This window comes from Puma concolor, chromosome A2 (genome assembly GCF_028749965.1).
Source record: "Puma concolor isolate L17-30 chromosome A2, mPumCon1.1.hap2, whole genome shotgun sequence".
Taxonomy (NCBI): domain Eukaryota; kingdom Metazoa; phylum Chordata; class Mammalia; order Carnivora; family Felidae; genus Puma; species Puma concolor.
In genome coordinates this window covers 133,846,982-133,863,497 of record NC_141668.1, presented here as the reverse complement: position 1 = coordinate 133,863,497, position 16,516 = coordinate 133,846,982, and the positions used below count along the sequence as shown (strand labels likewise).

General features: G+C 39.9%; 1 protein-coding gene across 9 annotated transcripts in view; it reads left to right on the top strand.

Moving 5' to 3' along the window:
• MITF (melanocyte inducing transcription factor) overlaps positions 1 to 16,516 on the top strand; it is a 227,473-nt gene that overhangs the window by 125,087 nt on the left and 85,870 nt on the right. For 6 of the 9 annotated variants that reach the window (XM_025922407.2, XM_025922392.2, XM_086697610.1 and 3 more), the window contains exon 2: positions 9,917 to 10,169. In XM_025922407.2, the coding sequence (XP_025778192.1) occupies positions 9,917 to 10,169 (253 nt within the window). The remainder of the gene's footprint in view (positions 1 to 9,916; positions 10,170 to 16,516) is intronic. The other 3 variants (XM_025922421.2, XM_025922399.2, XM_086697609.1) reach the window with 1 other exon arrangement.

Here is a 16,516-nt window from a genome sequence, read left to right as displayed (position 1 = left end):
TTCAAATGTATTTCCTTGTATCCAGTTCTCTATTGATAATAATTATAAGGCAACTATTTGGGGCAAGAGATCTATAAAATATATACATCAATTATAGGATCTGTTCTGACTTGAGAAATCTGAAAATGTAGAAGGAAAGTTTGGCTTAGAATTAAGGAAATGCAGTAGGAGTCCAGAGCTCTTGGGAAAAATATATTCTCTGTCACTGGATGATTCAAGCAAATGGTTTGACTAAAAGGTCTTCTGACACTAAGATTCTAATATTATCTGATTTTAAGAGGTGGAGTATTTGTTAGGATGGAGCCACCACATTTATTCACTAAACAGGCATTTATTTGATCCTACTGTGTGCCAAGTATTCTTCTGGGTGCTAGGGAATCTATATGTGAATAAAACATAAAACAAAAATCCTGTCCTCATGGAGACCGGGTCATGAAGGACTATGCACATTTCAGCTCCATTCTTTTTTTTTTTTTTTTAATCTTTTTTTTTTAACATTTATTTATTTTTGAGACAGAGAGAGACAGAGCATGAATGGGGGAGGGTCAGAGAGAGGGAGACACAGAATCTGAAACAGGCTCCAGGCTCTGAGTAGTCAGCACAGAGCCCAACGCAGGGCTTGAACTCATGGACTGTGAGATCATGACCTGAGCTGAAGTCGGCCGCTTAACCGACTGAGCCACCCAGGCGCCCCTCAGCTCCATTCTTAAGTCTGGGCCTCATCTTTGCAGTTCAGAGTGACTGCTGGACCTCCAACAATTACAGCCAAAGTCTAGGAGACATGATGGCAGAACTTAGACGTGAAGCTAAACTAACCAAGTTCCTGGAAAGCTGGGTAATGTGGTGAGTGGCACTGTACCAGCTAAAACGAGGAGAAAATAGGAAAATGGATATTGGATTGTTTGAGTTATAGCTTTTAGGCCAAAACTTTATTTTTTCCAGAATGACTGATATTTCCTAAATGTCACAAACACCAGCTGTGGTACTGCAGGGCACATCAAACTGGGCTTAATCAAAAATGGAGGTTGGTCTTTGCAAACGAGTATCCGATGTTCAGGGTTTTCGGGGCTTCACAGGTCATTCAATTCATTTGCTCAGCGTCATCCAATGCTGGCTCCTTCTTTGCATTTCCTTCTTCTCTGTCCTTTCTTCCTTCAGGCCACATTACTGTTTCAACTAGTTTGACTTCCTTTTCAGTTGGTCCAGGAACTTCCAGACTTACATCCCACCATCTTTCCAAATCTTTGCATAAAGAGAGTTCTTTTACCCCAGTAGTTATAGTCCAAAGCATAGGACTGACTCTTGCTGGACCACTTTGGAGCACAGGCCCATGTGATGGATATGCTGATTGGCCAATCCTGGGTTGTGTTTCTATACCTGGAGTCAGCAGCAGCGTTATAACCTCATGAACTGAAAGTGAGGAGGCTGGTCCTTCAAGATGAAATCAGGGTGCGTCACCAAAGAAGTGGGGCAAGATGCTGGGCTGCTCATGAGGCCATCACTTGTCCTTTGGTCTGGATTTCCACACAGTATTGCAGACTTCCCATGTTGGGAAGGTATGTCCTAGGCATGCATAAAGAAAGTTCTTCCTTTTAAAATACTGCAGGTGGAGTGTCATGTCATGCCATCTCAATTATTTGCACCTTACAGGGGATGAGTTGTTCAGAGCATTTTAAAACATGGCAGTTAGGCGTGAATGGGATTCCACAGTTGGACAGAGTAAGCAAGAATTGTAGAGTGTGGCCTAGTGGAAGGGAGCTTGATATGAAAGACAGAGAGCTTCAGTGTGCAACATCTTAACTTTATAGGTTTTATAACCTTTTGATGGCCTGGCTCTCAGAGGCACTTTCCTGTAGGGAATTGAGGGCTAAGAGTATGCCAGCCCGTAGTGGCATCTGTGGAAGATGGAGAACAGTTGTGGTCATAAAATGAGGAAATGGCATCCTCCTATCCCTGGTTGAAAATATCGTTTAGTAAGAGTTGACATTCTCCTTAGTTACAGAGTGTACTGAAGTGAGAAACTCTGCGAGTGGTGAAAATAACCAACTTAAAAAAAATCTGATGATGAAATTGCCTGGAAGAACACTGGTCATATATTACTGAAGTCTCTTAAACATTTTTGGTAATCCTTCCTATTTAAAGAATTTTTTTTTCAGGCAAGGGCTTGCAACATATTTTTATTTTATTTATAAATTATAAACATGTCAATAATGTTTATATGTTAAACACATTATTTACATTATAACTATATTACATTATTTACATGTGCCATATTGTAATGGTATATGTATTACATTGTACAACATGTACAAAAAGAGAAAATAAAAGTGAAGGATAAAATTTTTATGTAAAGAAACGTTCTTTAAAAAAATTTTTTTAACGTTTATTATTTTTCGGAGAGAGATTGTGAGTAGGGGAGGGGCAGAGAGAGAGGGGGACACAGACTCTGAAGCAGGCTCTGAGCTGTCAGCACAGAGCATGATGCGGGACTTGAACCCCTGAACTGTGAGATCATGACCTGAGCCAAAGTCGAACACTTAACTGACTGAGCCATCCAGGCACCCCTATAAAGAAATGTACTCATCTTTTCTTCCTGAGCCCCAAGATATCATATTTTGTATCCTCTTTTGAAGAATATTGATAGACTGGGGGTCTTATTAGGGATCTCTTTAATTTTGATCTAATCAGTTGCTGAGATTATTCTTGCTGATACCAGTTTAAAATTTTTAATCCCGGGGCTCCTGGGTGGCTCAATTGGTTAGGTGTCTGACCCCTTATTTCGGCTCACGCCATGATCTCATGGTTCATGGGACTGAGCGTCGCGTTGGGCTCTGTGCTGAACATGAAGCTTGGGATTCTCTCTCTGCCTCCCTCTCTGCCCCTCCACTGTTTCTCTCTCAAAATAAATAAATAAACTAAAAAAAAAAAAAAAAAAGAATATTAATCCGGAACAGATGCAGAGAGTCTTCAGTTTTTACCAATGAACTGGACTCTAGGTGTTGTTGAGAAGTAGAGATTTCAGATTTTAACTTCTATGTTTGGTGTGGTTCTTACTTTTTAGAATGTTTTCTTCCTTTGGTACAATGAAAGGTACAGAACTTCAAAGGACAGGAGTACCATCCACTTAGGGCACCGTGATCTTCCTCACTCCTGGCAGAACCTGTCCCTTGGAAAACGTCCAAATATTTGGGGAAGAAAAGGAGAGGAGAAAGACAAGCTGTACTTTGCAATCCTTTTTCTTTACTCTGTGCCAGAAACCTGTAGTGTGTACTGTTTGAGCCGGTAACGTTACCAGAAAAATTTTGGCAGGCTTTCATTTTTTTTCTTGACCACTAAAACCCAGAGTTGATCATGACGGAAGTTCAGAAGATCTCAATTCTTGAAGCCGAGCTGTGAAATCTGGTACTTTCACATTTACGTGGATTATAATCCATATAAATATAGTCTTAGATGTTTTCAGTACAAGTAACAACGCCTTTTCTTACTGGTGCTCCTTACGTTTACAAAGTGATTACTTAAGAAGGAATGGGAAGGTGAAGATGATGGAAGGGCTGATCATCCGGAAATATTGGATACACAGACTGTCATTTGAAGAGATAGATCCATTTGCCAACTCTCATTTCAGTGATTTGTGCACTTGGAGGCACTGGTAGAAGATTCTTCAGAATTTCCTTTTGCTGACAGAACAAACTGGTTTGAGGGGAAGTTTCTGTAAATTCATCCTGCTGGTTCCTTTTTCTTATGATAAAGTAGTTGTGCTGTAACCATGAAGATCCATTGGCATTACTGGAGAGATGTTTTTCATTTGTTTGGTTTTAGAGCCTCTAGTCCCCATTTCATTCCATTCCACATGTTGAAATCAGTGTAATAAAGACTCTTTGGAGCTCTTGGAAGGCTTGATGGAGATGTGGACGGGATGTGAGTTTCCTCAGATGTGGAAGACAGTGTTCTTGTCGAAGAATCAGAGATGTGAGTTCCAGTCCCTACTAAACTCCTTGAGCATGGCTAGGCATTGGATTCAGCTGCAACATTTTTACAGACAAGCTTATTTCACCTTACCTGAACTCAGAATGTCCAGGGTGGGAGACTGGGACACAGTCCTCAGCTAAGTTTGTGGCAGTCACTCTTGGATTTGGAAACTCCTGTGGCTTAACCTGTCTGTGACATGGCTTTCTCACCTGTGTTGTGCCTTCCCATGTCTCCAGTGTGTATTTGACCCTCAGTCCTTGTGCTTTTCTGGACATAATTATATTATACTCCAGTGCAGGCTGATGCTAGGCTTTGAGCTCTATCGACTTAATGATTATCATGAAGATTAATTTTCCCTGGAGAAAAATGCTAGGATTTTTTACTTTATATTTCATGAGAGAATTGCAGGATTAAGAATCTCCCTCCACTCCTGCAAAACTTTGTCACATTCTCTGCATTAAATGGGGATTCCCTAAATCTTAAGCGACAGATCCGCTGTGGTCCAAACTTGCGTGTGGACTTGTACAAAATTGCTTCTTGGCATCAAAAAAGAAGAAGCATGTTTATGGTTTAGCATTTCTTTTACTACTAATTTTTGAACTCTGTTCCAGTTTACTGGACTCTGTGCCATTGTGGGTTTTTGTTTTTGTTTTTTTTTACATCTGTTACAGATTTTGATCCTCATGACAATGTTGATAGGCAGATGCATTACGCAGTCCTTATAAATAAGGAAAACTGAAGCTCAAAGAGATTGAGTAACTTGGCACAGTCACAAGTTAGTAAGTGGTGGAACTAGACTCTCGGTGGAGAGTCCTCGGTGGAACCGAGTCCTCTCGGTGGAACAGTTCCTCGGCCTGAGGAACTGAAGAGAAGAAATGAAGAAAAAAGTGTATTAGCTCCTTCAGCCCAGAGACTAAGTTTCAACTGACAACCACTTTCCTGCCTTGGGTGACCATGAGAGGGCGACCAAACTGACTCAAAAGGTCTAGTAAAGGGATATTGGCATCACTGTCAAAGATGAGGGGTGGTTGGGCAGATGTCGTGTGGATGGCAGGGGACTGGATTTCATGGAATTTCTGATATATTTAAGTGGTTGATGGGAGCAGTGGAATTCACTGTTTGGATTTAGGAATAGACAGGATACTCGGAGCACATGCCCACATACCTGTACCATCTCAGAGAAGGAGGAGGCTTTGAAGTTAAAATACAAATTCACCCATGGAGGGCGGGCGGGGGACTCTGGTGACAGGTGTGGCTGCCTGGCGTCTTACAGCTGCTGTGTTTCCGAATTTACCTTACTTAGCTCACTCAGTCACTGCCGGGCATTAAGGAGGTGGGGTTTGGAGAGGATCAGAGAGGTTGAATGGCTCATTAAAGATCAGACTGCTCAGCAATGACTAGAACTTGTGTCCGGTTGATGGCCTTCCTGCTTGAATCACTATTGAGAAATTCACAGCTCTCGGGGAAGTTGTGCGTCTAGCTTCAGTGCTTTGGGGAAATGCTCGTAAAGGCGTTTGCCTTTCCTTCATTTGGCTGTAAAAGGGTAATTTCTTACAGAGAGAACACCTTCCCATGTGGAACTCTTTAAAGAGTCAGATAATCTGGATAGCTGACTTAATTTTCGAGCATCTCAGAAGAATTTTGTGACCGTGGCTTTAGATGCTGTGAGATTAGAACCAGATATTCCCGGCACCTGGCACAGAGGAAGCACTCAGTGACTAGTTGTTGAATAAATGACCTTTCCATAATCTGATTAAAAGGAATCAGACTCACGGAATTAGGATTATCTAGTGCAGATTGAGCTTCATGGGCCTTGGATGAGCTCAGTTAGCTTTTAAAATTAAATTCATTTGGATGACTCTCCATGTTTATCACTAATGACTTAAGCATCAGATCCTCGGTTTAAAAATAAGCTTTTGAAAAAAAAAAAAAGGTTTTGTAGCCACACGTATTGTTCTCACATAAACTTCGACTTTGAGTTTAAAACATGATGCTCATTTGTCCTGCTAGCCTTTTGAGGGGTAGATATCTTCATTTTTGTTTGTCTATAAGGTGATGATTGCAGATTCAATTACTTCTAAGAGGCTGAGGATCTGGGAGTCATCTTAAACAATGTAGAAATACCCCTCAGGGAGTGTGTGCAGTGAAGTGACTACAGTCTTCCTTTTGCATTTTTTTGAGAAGATTTATTAAAATAATTTCAATTAGCCAAGCTCTGCTACATTTTCTTTATTGGAGTTTCAGTTTATTTATATGGGTATACTGTATAAATATACATTTTTTCCCCCGATAGGATATTTCTATAAATGCCTTAAATGATATTGTTGTGGGCTTAATGTCTGGAGTCTTAGCGTGGTTGATAACTAGTAATTTTAATTTAAGATGTCTCAAGAATGCTTTACTGTTAATTGAAAGGATTTTTCCCCCAGTATCACAGCCAATGGCTTGTCTTGAGCAGCTAATTAGTGCGATTATTCCACAGCTGCATTTGCTACAGCACAAAGGTTTGCTCCTGTTTTTATCAAAAGGATCAGTCTCTCTGGGAATGTTTTAACCTGACAGGCTTTGAATAGTAAGACCGTTTATTTATTTATTTTTTAATAGCTACTCCCCCCTTCTTTTCTTGGTTCAAAAAACTACATTTGAGCTTTGAACACATACTCAAAAGCGGGAAAATACATTCGCTTTTTATGCACTTTTCCAGAGCCTTACCTGCTAAATATATTATTTTGGGTAACGTCTAGGTATTTTTTCTGTGTGCTTGAGTGCATCATATTAAAATAATAAGCAGGATATTAACGTTGTTCAATCTGTGTGCGTCTGTAGGAAACTGTGAAGGAAAAAGGGTTTAAGTCTTCTGGAATGCTCAAGACATGCAAGAGAACCAATGCCCTGGGTACCATCATCACTTTCCCTTCCTACTGTCAAAATACAGTCTGCGATGTACCCCATCTCTTTTGTTCCAGGCAAAGGGGGACTTTGATTATTCAAGTCATTCCTTCATGTTTGCAGATTAGTTCATGTTCATCTTGTTCTTAAATTAGTGACACGTATTCTGCCATTGAAAAGACTGTTATGGCTTTATTATAATTTGGGGGGGGACTAAAAAAAAAGAACGAAAGAAGTTTATCTATAATTCCACTTTCCATCTGGCAGCTAAGATGACATTTATACAATCCCCGCTAAGCATGTGTATTTGTGTACATAAACACACTTTACTTATTTTAGACTAAAACATAAATACACTTTTATTTCCTACTTTTGTTCTTGTTATATACATTTTTCACTTTGCTCTGTAGTTGTACAGTTTCTTAAAAAATAGTAGTATGTGATATATATATATATATATATATTCACCTATTATAATTGTTTTTTAACCTATTTTACTCTTAAATATTTTAAATGGCTTTATTTTCCCCCCAACTTTACTGAAGCATAATTGACAAAAATTGCATACATTTGAGGGGCATAACATGATGACTTGGTATATGTACACGTTGTGAAATGATTACAGTCAAGCTAATTAACATATCCATCACATCGTTGCTATTTATTTTCCTTTTTTGCCGTGAGAATACTTAAGATCTACTCCTCCACCACATTCCAAGTGTACAATATGGTATTAATTCTAGCCGCCATGATGAACATTGAATCCCTAGAACTTGATCTTATTCCTCAAAGTTGGTGCCTTTTGACCAGTATCTCTCCTTACAATTTAATGATAAAGTAATCACTCTCATATTCAGGCAAAATTTTAGGTGGTTCGAAATATTTTGCAATTTGTCAATAGCTTTGTGATGTCAGGTTTTCCACGTTTTGAATTGTGTTCTTAGGAAAATTGTCCATGGATGTCATTTTTGAGTCATATTCTATGAACAGTATTACAGCTTTTTGATAATACTGTTTTACTCATGCTTTTCTCAGTATGGTTTTCTTAAAGGATTGTAATAATACATATCCGCAGTGGCTCAGACTAAAATGATCAGTACACTTTTTCTGGTAGTGAATATTTTTTTAATTGGGTCATACTGTGAATACTTTTTTTGTAGCTGCCTTCTGTAAGTTTGTTATACTGTGTAGTTTTTATTCCAGTCACAAATCTATTTCTTCACCATTTTTAATGGCTGCATAGTATTACATTATATGAACCTGTTATGATTTCCTGTACTAATTTCCTGTGGTGAGTGTAGTTTTTATTACGTAGCTTTCTGGAACCGTGCAAGGGAGAAGCACAAACATCTTTTCATCCGTTAGCATGTGCAGAGTTTGAAGGTTCCTATCTTTTTTTTTTTTTTTTTTTCCAACGTTTATTTATTTTTGGGACAGAGAGAGACAGAGCATGAACAGGGGAGGGGCAGAGAGAGAGGGAGACACAGAATCAGAAACAGGCTCCAGGCTCTGAGCCATCAGCCCAGAGCCTGATGCGGGGCTCGAACTCACGGACCGCGAGATCGTGACCTGGCTGAAGTCGGACGCTTAACCGACTGCGCCACCCAGGCGCCCCAAAGGTTCCTATCTTTTAAGGAGTTCATAAGATCTGCCAATGGCTTGAAGGCCTTATTTTGCCTTTTGTTGGAAGGTAAAGAAAATACTGGGATTTATACTCAAGGAAGGAAGCTAAAACTACTCATGCTTCATTTGAAGAGGGACTTCCTTGGGAGTGACTGTTTTCTCAAATGTCACTTTTTTCCTGTTTCCAGGTACTAAGGTTTTGTACTGTTAGCCCTAAGCAGAGACTTTTTTTTTTTTAAGAATGGTATATTGCTGGAAATAAACAACCGAAAATTCTAGCTGATAATAATAGCCATGACAAAGCTTTATTGAGGCAGCACTACATGGCACTCATTATACTAGACAATTTATGTGTATTGTTTTATGTATTATATTATTTAATCCTCACAAAATCCCTGAGAGGTTGGCTCGTAAAATGTAAGTGATGTAAGAGAAGTTTTAAAAACACCTCCCTCTTTGATAAATGAGTAAGTGTGTAAAAAACTATTATTATCCCTCCTTTCCGGATACGGTAACTAAGGCAGAGGGAGGTTTAATAACTTGTTGATGCTATAGAGCTGGCAAGATAAGCAGTCACAACCCATATTTAGGAAAATTAGGAAGTCTTTTCTTCCTAACATAGGACTGGTGTTTAAGCTTTTTCTGTAATTTTGGATAGAGCAAGCACCAAAACCATTAGAAGTAGGCCGCATGGGGAACTCGCAGACACATGTAGGAGAGAGCTTGCCAAGATGAATCAGGAGAAAAGACGGCACAAAGAAAACCAGATGGAGAATAGGGTTGTCAAACCGGCTCGTCCTCTGCCCCCTTCCCCCCCCCCCCCCCCCCCCAGCCTGTAGTGGAGTCTGGTGTTAGCGTTCTGGTGCAAATGCTTCTTTCATCAATGGTTTTTACTTCCCATATCCTCGCAGAATTTCCCCATGACAGAGTTCACCCATTCTTGAAATTATTCCCCGTTAGTAAACACCTTAGACATCTTCAAGGAATTTAGATAGCGCGTAGGAGTAGGTATTTGGTGAGATTCAGTTATGAAAAAGCAAATCAAGCAATTTATTTTTACATGTGGAAATCTGGGTGCCATTAAGACACAGTGCCTCTTGGCACTTCATATGGCGGCGCTATATTTGGTGGTGATGAGTAGTATGTGGTATAAAATGTTCAAAAAAAAAAAATTAAGCCGCATGAGAAAAATGCCTAGATGCAATCAAGCTGACTTATTTTAATTCAACTCCTAATGACTTCAATCCTGTCACCTCTTGATTTTCAATTATGCGGAGTACCCTTCTGCAACTTGATTTTATCTTTGCGCAGGATCATTTTCGTAGTTGGGCGCAATTTAGGATACCCCCCAAAATGCAAACGAAAGGTCTCGTTAAGAAACTAAATGTTGTGCCTTTTTTTTTTTTTTTTCTTTCCCTTTTTGGTTCTCCCACAGCAGTTCCGAGGAGCATCCTGGGGCCTCCAAGCCTCCGATAAGCTCCTCCAGTATGACATCACGCATCTTGCTACGCCAGCAACTCATGCGTGAGCAAATGCAGGAGCAGGAGCGCAGGGAGCAGCAGCAGAAGCTGCAGGCGGCCCAGTTCATGCAACAGAGAGTGCCAGTGAGTCAGACCCCGGCCATAAACGTCAGCGTGCCCACCACCACCCTTCCCTCTGCCACCCAGGTGCCGATGGAAGTCCTCAAGGTACGTGAGTGTCGCTCTTGTTGGTTGGGCCAAGCCCTCTTCGAGAGCAGCATTTTCCATTTCCTAGGTGTTTTCTTTCTCTGACTGTGTTTTTGGTCCTCTTGACCCCTCTGCATGCTGTCTGTCAAGGCCAACTCTACTCATGCTACCTGGCTTTGCATTTTAAAGGAAGGACGGAAAGTAACCGGGGATTTAGGTAGTAGCCCTCACTATGTGGGGGAAGAGTGTTGATGTTCTATGAGAAACAGCCAGTGGGGACAGGTGCCTGTTGCAACGCTATCTTTCCATTTTTCTTTAGGAAAGTTTCAGAAATGGATCTCTGCTAATAACTTACGTATTTTTTTTTTTTTCCTCCCTCCAAACATTCCACGGCCATTCTTTAATTTTCTTCTTTATTTAGTAAGTAATCCTGGCTATAGAATCTGACCGTTTGGGAAAGTCCCTTCTGAGATAAACCTGTAGGAGAGCTTTCTTCACTTTAATAACCAAAATGCATAATCCTTTAACTGAAGTGGTCTGTTTGGGGCCCCTTTGATTTCTTGCTAGAGTAGAACCTGCAGGAGCTTGTTAGCATCATTCTATCAGGGACATATAGCTTCCTAATTACTGGGGAAAACTGTAACAAGTCTGAGAATAGAATTCCATCTCACACATGTGTTCCTTCACATCACACTGGGACATCCTCCCTGTTGAAAGATGAGCATTCCACCTCTTAAATATGACTGATGCAGGGAAAGCTAAAAGCAAAGTGAGGGAACTTCCTCACTTAAAAGAAAAATTTTTTTAACCCATTCACCTAATTGATTCATTGTAAAGAATCCCAAGTGTTACTGTTCATTAAGCAGTGAACTTTACACACTGGTGATTCATTGTTGGTCTTTGCATTCATTCATGTGCTCAGGAGAAAAACATCTCCCGCTATTTAAAGTTTACAATTAGAGTAAATAGAGAGATGATGTGTTATAACTGGAAGCAGTATATGATTCTCACCAGGAAGTACGAAAAGATTCTTTAAAAACAAATTGAAAGTCATTGTTTTTTATTTGCAAAGACCCCTTTAAAACGTAGCGATGAGATAATGAAGCTCTTTCATGAAAAAACAGGAATTTTGCGAGGGCAAAAGAGATCCAAACAGTTTAGCATAAACCATTACTCGGATGTGATTGAAGTTCTGGATATTGCCACAAATAATGGATATTTTGTATCCTCCCCACCTCCCGATAAAGGCAGGTTTTCTTTTAGAAATAGATTATATATTACATCTCTCTGTTCCGCTTGGGTGAAAATTGGTAATCGCTAAGTTTTTATAAATTTAAGATCTACGTTGTCTGGTGTTCACAGGAATCACATTTGTTTTGTCTGTGCCTTTTAAAGTTCTGTGAATTAAGTGATAATAAAATGTGGAGAAATATGTCTATTTTATTCACTGTAATAGTCTACTTTTCAATCTGAAGGATAAATTTTAGAAGAGGTGACGTGGATTTGTGCTAGTAGGTGATTTATGTCCAATTCAAAGGTAATGTTTCATATTGTATTAAAGTGTATGAATTGCAATCACTACTTCTATTAAGGCAGTTATATGTGATGGTGTGGAAATCACCCACATGCAGATGCATTAAAATACCATTTCCACATCATCTTAAAAATGGACATCATTCCTAAATGTTTGTATTCCTTAAAATGCTATTTTGGAATTGCTTAACATGAAAATCTGGACTGAATGGTTTGAATAATATGCCCATTTTTCCTCACACGTTGCTGTGTCCTGATAACAGTGAGTTGAGCTACAACCTTCAATTTACTTATTACAGAAAAATGTCCAAAAGTAAAGCACACAGACGTTATTAGAACCGGGAGTACTAATCTACAAAGGAGCACTTGGTAAATTTATCTTTCATGCTGAACATAGTTTACTCTTGATTTCGTCAGTATATACAGTAGCGAAGTGTGTCATGTAAATAAAAAAAAAGTATAGTTGGCATAGCAACGCAGACTGGTTTGATAGCTATTTAGACAAATGGTAGTACCCTTCGATAAAACACCAAATAAAAACACGTAATTTCCTATAAAATGACATCCTGAGAAATTAAAATAATATTTTGGAGGAGAGTAGCATGTAAGGGATGGCTTAAGATCTTTAAGAACTTGGTCCTTAAAAAGAGTTTACAGATTTTCAGAACTTTTATGTATGAGAATACTGTTATGAAGTATTTACTATAGAAAGGTAAGCGAGAGACTGTGATCTTTTTTTCTTTTCCCTTGTACGGTTTTTAAATCGGAAGCATAATTTGGTAAATTTAAATGGTCACTAGTAAAAACTTAATTTGCTTAATCTTGGATCATTTTTCTATGAATATACATTTTCAAGGAATGAGTACTAGTATAGTAATTGAGTGCATTATGATACAGATGATGTCGAACAAATATTTTTTCATACAGTAGCCTGAGTCACTTCTTCATTTAATTTTTAAAGATTTAAATTGCTAAAGCAGAACATACCTACCTCTCATTTAGGTAGATGTGTACAGTCAGAGGTACTAGCATGTGCTAGAGAATGCTGGTTAAATTTCCTCATCTCCCACTGGTTTTCAAGAACTTGATAGAAGATCACACATGCAAACTCGTTACCGACATTTTACTATCAGTGGGTTGAATGCTTTTCAAAAGCTAACTTCGTGTTTTCAGGTTAATTCCTTTGTTTGGCAGAGTTAGGCTTAGAGAATGGAGCTTTTATAAAGCATGTTTAAAAATTGTTGACAGCTTCCTGTAAACTTAGGTCCAGTCTTTGGAATCCGGATTAGAGGTTGGAAGTTTGCATTACGACTTATTCCTCACATTTTCACCATTCAGTCCGTAAATCCACAAAGTTTTGCAGGATTAGCTTCTGGTTTCTTTATTTCATTACTTCATGGCTTTATTCTTCTTATTGATTTTCGTGTTGGGTGATATGGACTGATTAGTCTTATGGCTTTATATTAAAGTATTAGATGTATCATCTGGATTTCTTAAGAACAACCTAACTCATTGGCAATTTAGGGATGCCTCTTTGTCGTAAGTTAACCCCTACTTCGAGTATGTAATGCTTTATTTATAGTACTGAACACATCTCATATTTCAAATTATGAATTAAGAAAAAAGTCGCTAAGAACCGTTAATGGAAGCATTTCTTCTACAGGTGGGTCTTGTAGACTTGGGAGGTCATGCAAACCTTAGGTTTGCCGTTTGATCTAGCTTCTTTCAAACAAAAGCAGAGGAACCAGGGATAGACCCTGTGGACACATTTCAGGTCTCATAGCTGAAGAAACATCGCAACACCAAGTAGTGTGTTACCTTCTGCACATTTACCAGGCAAGTGTAATCATAATGCTGACTGATTATAGGAGTGACTGGTTGCTCTGATCTTAGACTGGCAAGTTCATCAGAATTTCTTCCTTCGTTCCCTTCCATAGCATGGGCTCTGACAGCTCATAGCTTGAAAACATGTTTGTAGTTTGAGGACATTTCTCTGTTCAGAATTTTGTAGAGAATTGCCAGCTCTTTCCCTTCCTTCCTCCATCCCTTCCTTTCTTTCACCTTGGAATTTAACAATTTAATAGTTAAGTGTTCTGTCTGGACTGGATGGTACATTGAAATGTTCTGTTCTACTTGGGAGAAAGGCTGTATGAATTTAAAAGAGAAACAATGTCTTTTTGTAATTTTGGGATATATTAAGTAGTTTGCAAGACTATACATTTTTATTTTTTCCTTTTTCTGATCTCAGATAATCTAAGAAGTTGGGCAGATTGCTACAAAATTTGAAATGGCACTTGTGTTCATGAAATGCACAAACATTTTGCTGGAGCCTGCTACGTGGCAAACTGAATTTACTTTGGCATTTATTGGGTTGTATAATAATGTGGTACCCCATTTAGATACTCTAGCAGGTCAGGATGGAAGTCCCGCTTCCTTGTCACCTATCTCTACACCCAGTATTCCCTGAGATTTCACTAGTGAGGGAAAGGGTAGATGACTGAATTGCTGGCCTTTGTCCATAACTTTTGAAAACTACCTGGTGTAGAGTTTTCAAGGTGTTGCTTCTTAAGGTTTGAATACAGAAACATGAGAAAGGGTGTGTGGAGTTCTGTGGGCCGGTGGGTTATAGATCAGCAGAAGGGACTATTTCCACACTCTGCTATGCATTTAAGACGTCTTATTTTTTTCTTTATCTTTTTAATGTTTATTTTTAGAGAAAGACAGAGAGCGAGTGAGCGAGGGAGGGGCAGAGAGAGGGAGATAAGAATCTGAAGCAGGTTCTAGGCCCCCAGCTGTCAGCAGAGAGCCTGACGCAGGGCTTGAATTCGTGAACTTCGAGATCATGACCTGAGCCGAAGTTGCCTGCTTAACCAACTGAGCCCCCCCGCCGGGGGCCCATCCACTGTGCATTTAGATTTTGTTCCTCATTTATTAGCTGGGAATACAGAACCTTATTAGCATCATGGTGGCCACAGGAAGCAGGAACAGGTTCAGCATGCTTGCCTTGTTCCCCTTAGTTAGGGGGTCTCTTACTAGAGGTGCTGACCCCAGAAGAAAGGATGTCTGAGAATTCTTCTAATACCATAGTCTGTGGGCCACCACAAATTTATTCTTGTTCATCTGTGGTCCATCACATATTTTTGCCACTAGACAGTGTGACCTACACATTCCGTGAGCCTTAGTTTCAGAACTATTTATAAACGTTGGTGTCCTTTCATTTTTGGATCAAACTCTGTGTCTGGAAGGCCACATCCTTCTTCGGGCGGGGCGGGGGTGGGGGGTGGACAAACAGATTCCAGATTCAAAGAGCTTTTCATCCTCCCGGAGACCTCATTTCCCTATAGGGTCTTTGAGTCTCCTGGTTGTATCACTTTGATGTGTTCAGTGTCACACATTAGGTGATTTTTTTTTCTCTTTAAAACTCATTTTATTGATTTTTAAAAATTACAGACAATGTCTGTTAACATGGAATCTAGTTTAATAGCGGGGAAGAAAAATCCAACAGGAAACTCCCTCCTGCCTCCCCCTCCCTTCCTCCCTCCCTCAAGGTCCCTGGAAGGAGGTGCTATTAGCAGTTTAGGGTGCAGGCTTCTTAACCTCGCTGCTTTCCAGCCCTACAGTTGCCTTCGGTGGGAGCAAGGTCTGAAGAAATACATTAGGCAGTTTTGATCAGGTAGACATATACCCTATCTTTCTCTGTGTTCACATTTACATATAGAACAAAAGAAATAAAGTTTCTACTTCCGGATTCTCTCTACCTTTGAGAATATTGCTTCAAACTGTTCTCCCTTAAGCAGAGTGGGGACTTCTTACTCTGTGTTTTGAAAGCAGTTGGATCATTTTGGGGTTGCAAGTGTGTGTACTAGCTTCCACGGGCACTGATTGACAGACCATTTGCCCCACCTCCCCTCCCCACCATGCTGCCTTACAAACCTCCGTGGGTAAGGATTTAGTAATCTCAGGGCTGGCATAGGAAGGTGCTCCATAGACTTGTCTCACGTTGGTGAAATCAAACTTAACACAGGCTAAAGTAGTGTAAGAATCTCTGTAAATGTACACTGATTAATTTTAGATATTGTTTTCTGTCTGCACTGCTTTCAGTGAGTCATAACTACTAATGAAATGCTGACTGAAGAGAGTCACTTTTGCTTAGATTTTTAGGCCTGGTCCACTTAATTGGGCAGGCCCATGGGGAGCAACTATCTCAAACAAAATACTCAATCTTGACACAACTGAGCCTATGAATTAATTCCGCTTTTCTGAAAACACTGAAACATCAGCTCTGATCACCTGTTCACCTGGTAATGTTAGCCCTAAATGTAAATAATTTCTCCCTGTGAGACCACGAGGCCATTTTTATGTGGCCGAGGAGTACACTAGAATCTGGGTGATTTGATTTCCTTAGGTAGTAGATAGACCAGGGGTGCTCAGTAGACACGTGAACCATGCAGGTTTGGGAGGGACACTCTCTCTTTAGGCACAAGGATCTTTATCACCTTGTCACTGGGCTACTTTGCAACCACCAAAGTCATCTTGGGGGTTTATGTGAGAGAGTGGCTGCTCACCTCCTTTGCTTTCTGCTGCGAAAAGAAGCCACGCAGATAGACATGTCACTGTTCATCGACACGGTTCTCATAACTCAGTTCTGGTGGCGGTCAGGGTAACATCTTACAGAGAATATTAAGGTCTGGGGCCTGGGAGTAAGGACCGAAAACTAGAGTGGATCTTTTTTTGTTTGGCTCTGAAGGGTAATTTCTTTTTAATGGGATGGGATCTGTAGAGCATGCATCCTCAACCAGGGTGATATTCCCCCCCTCCCCCGGGGGGGGGGCAGA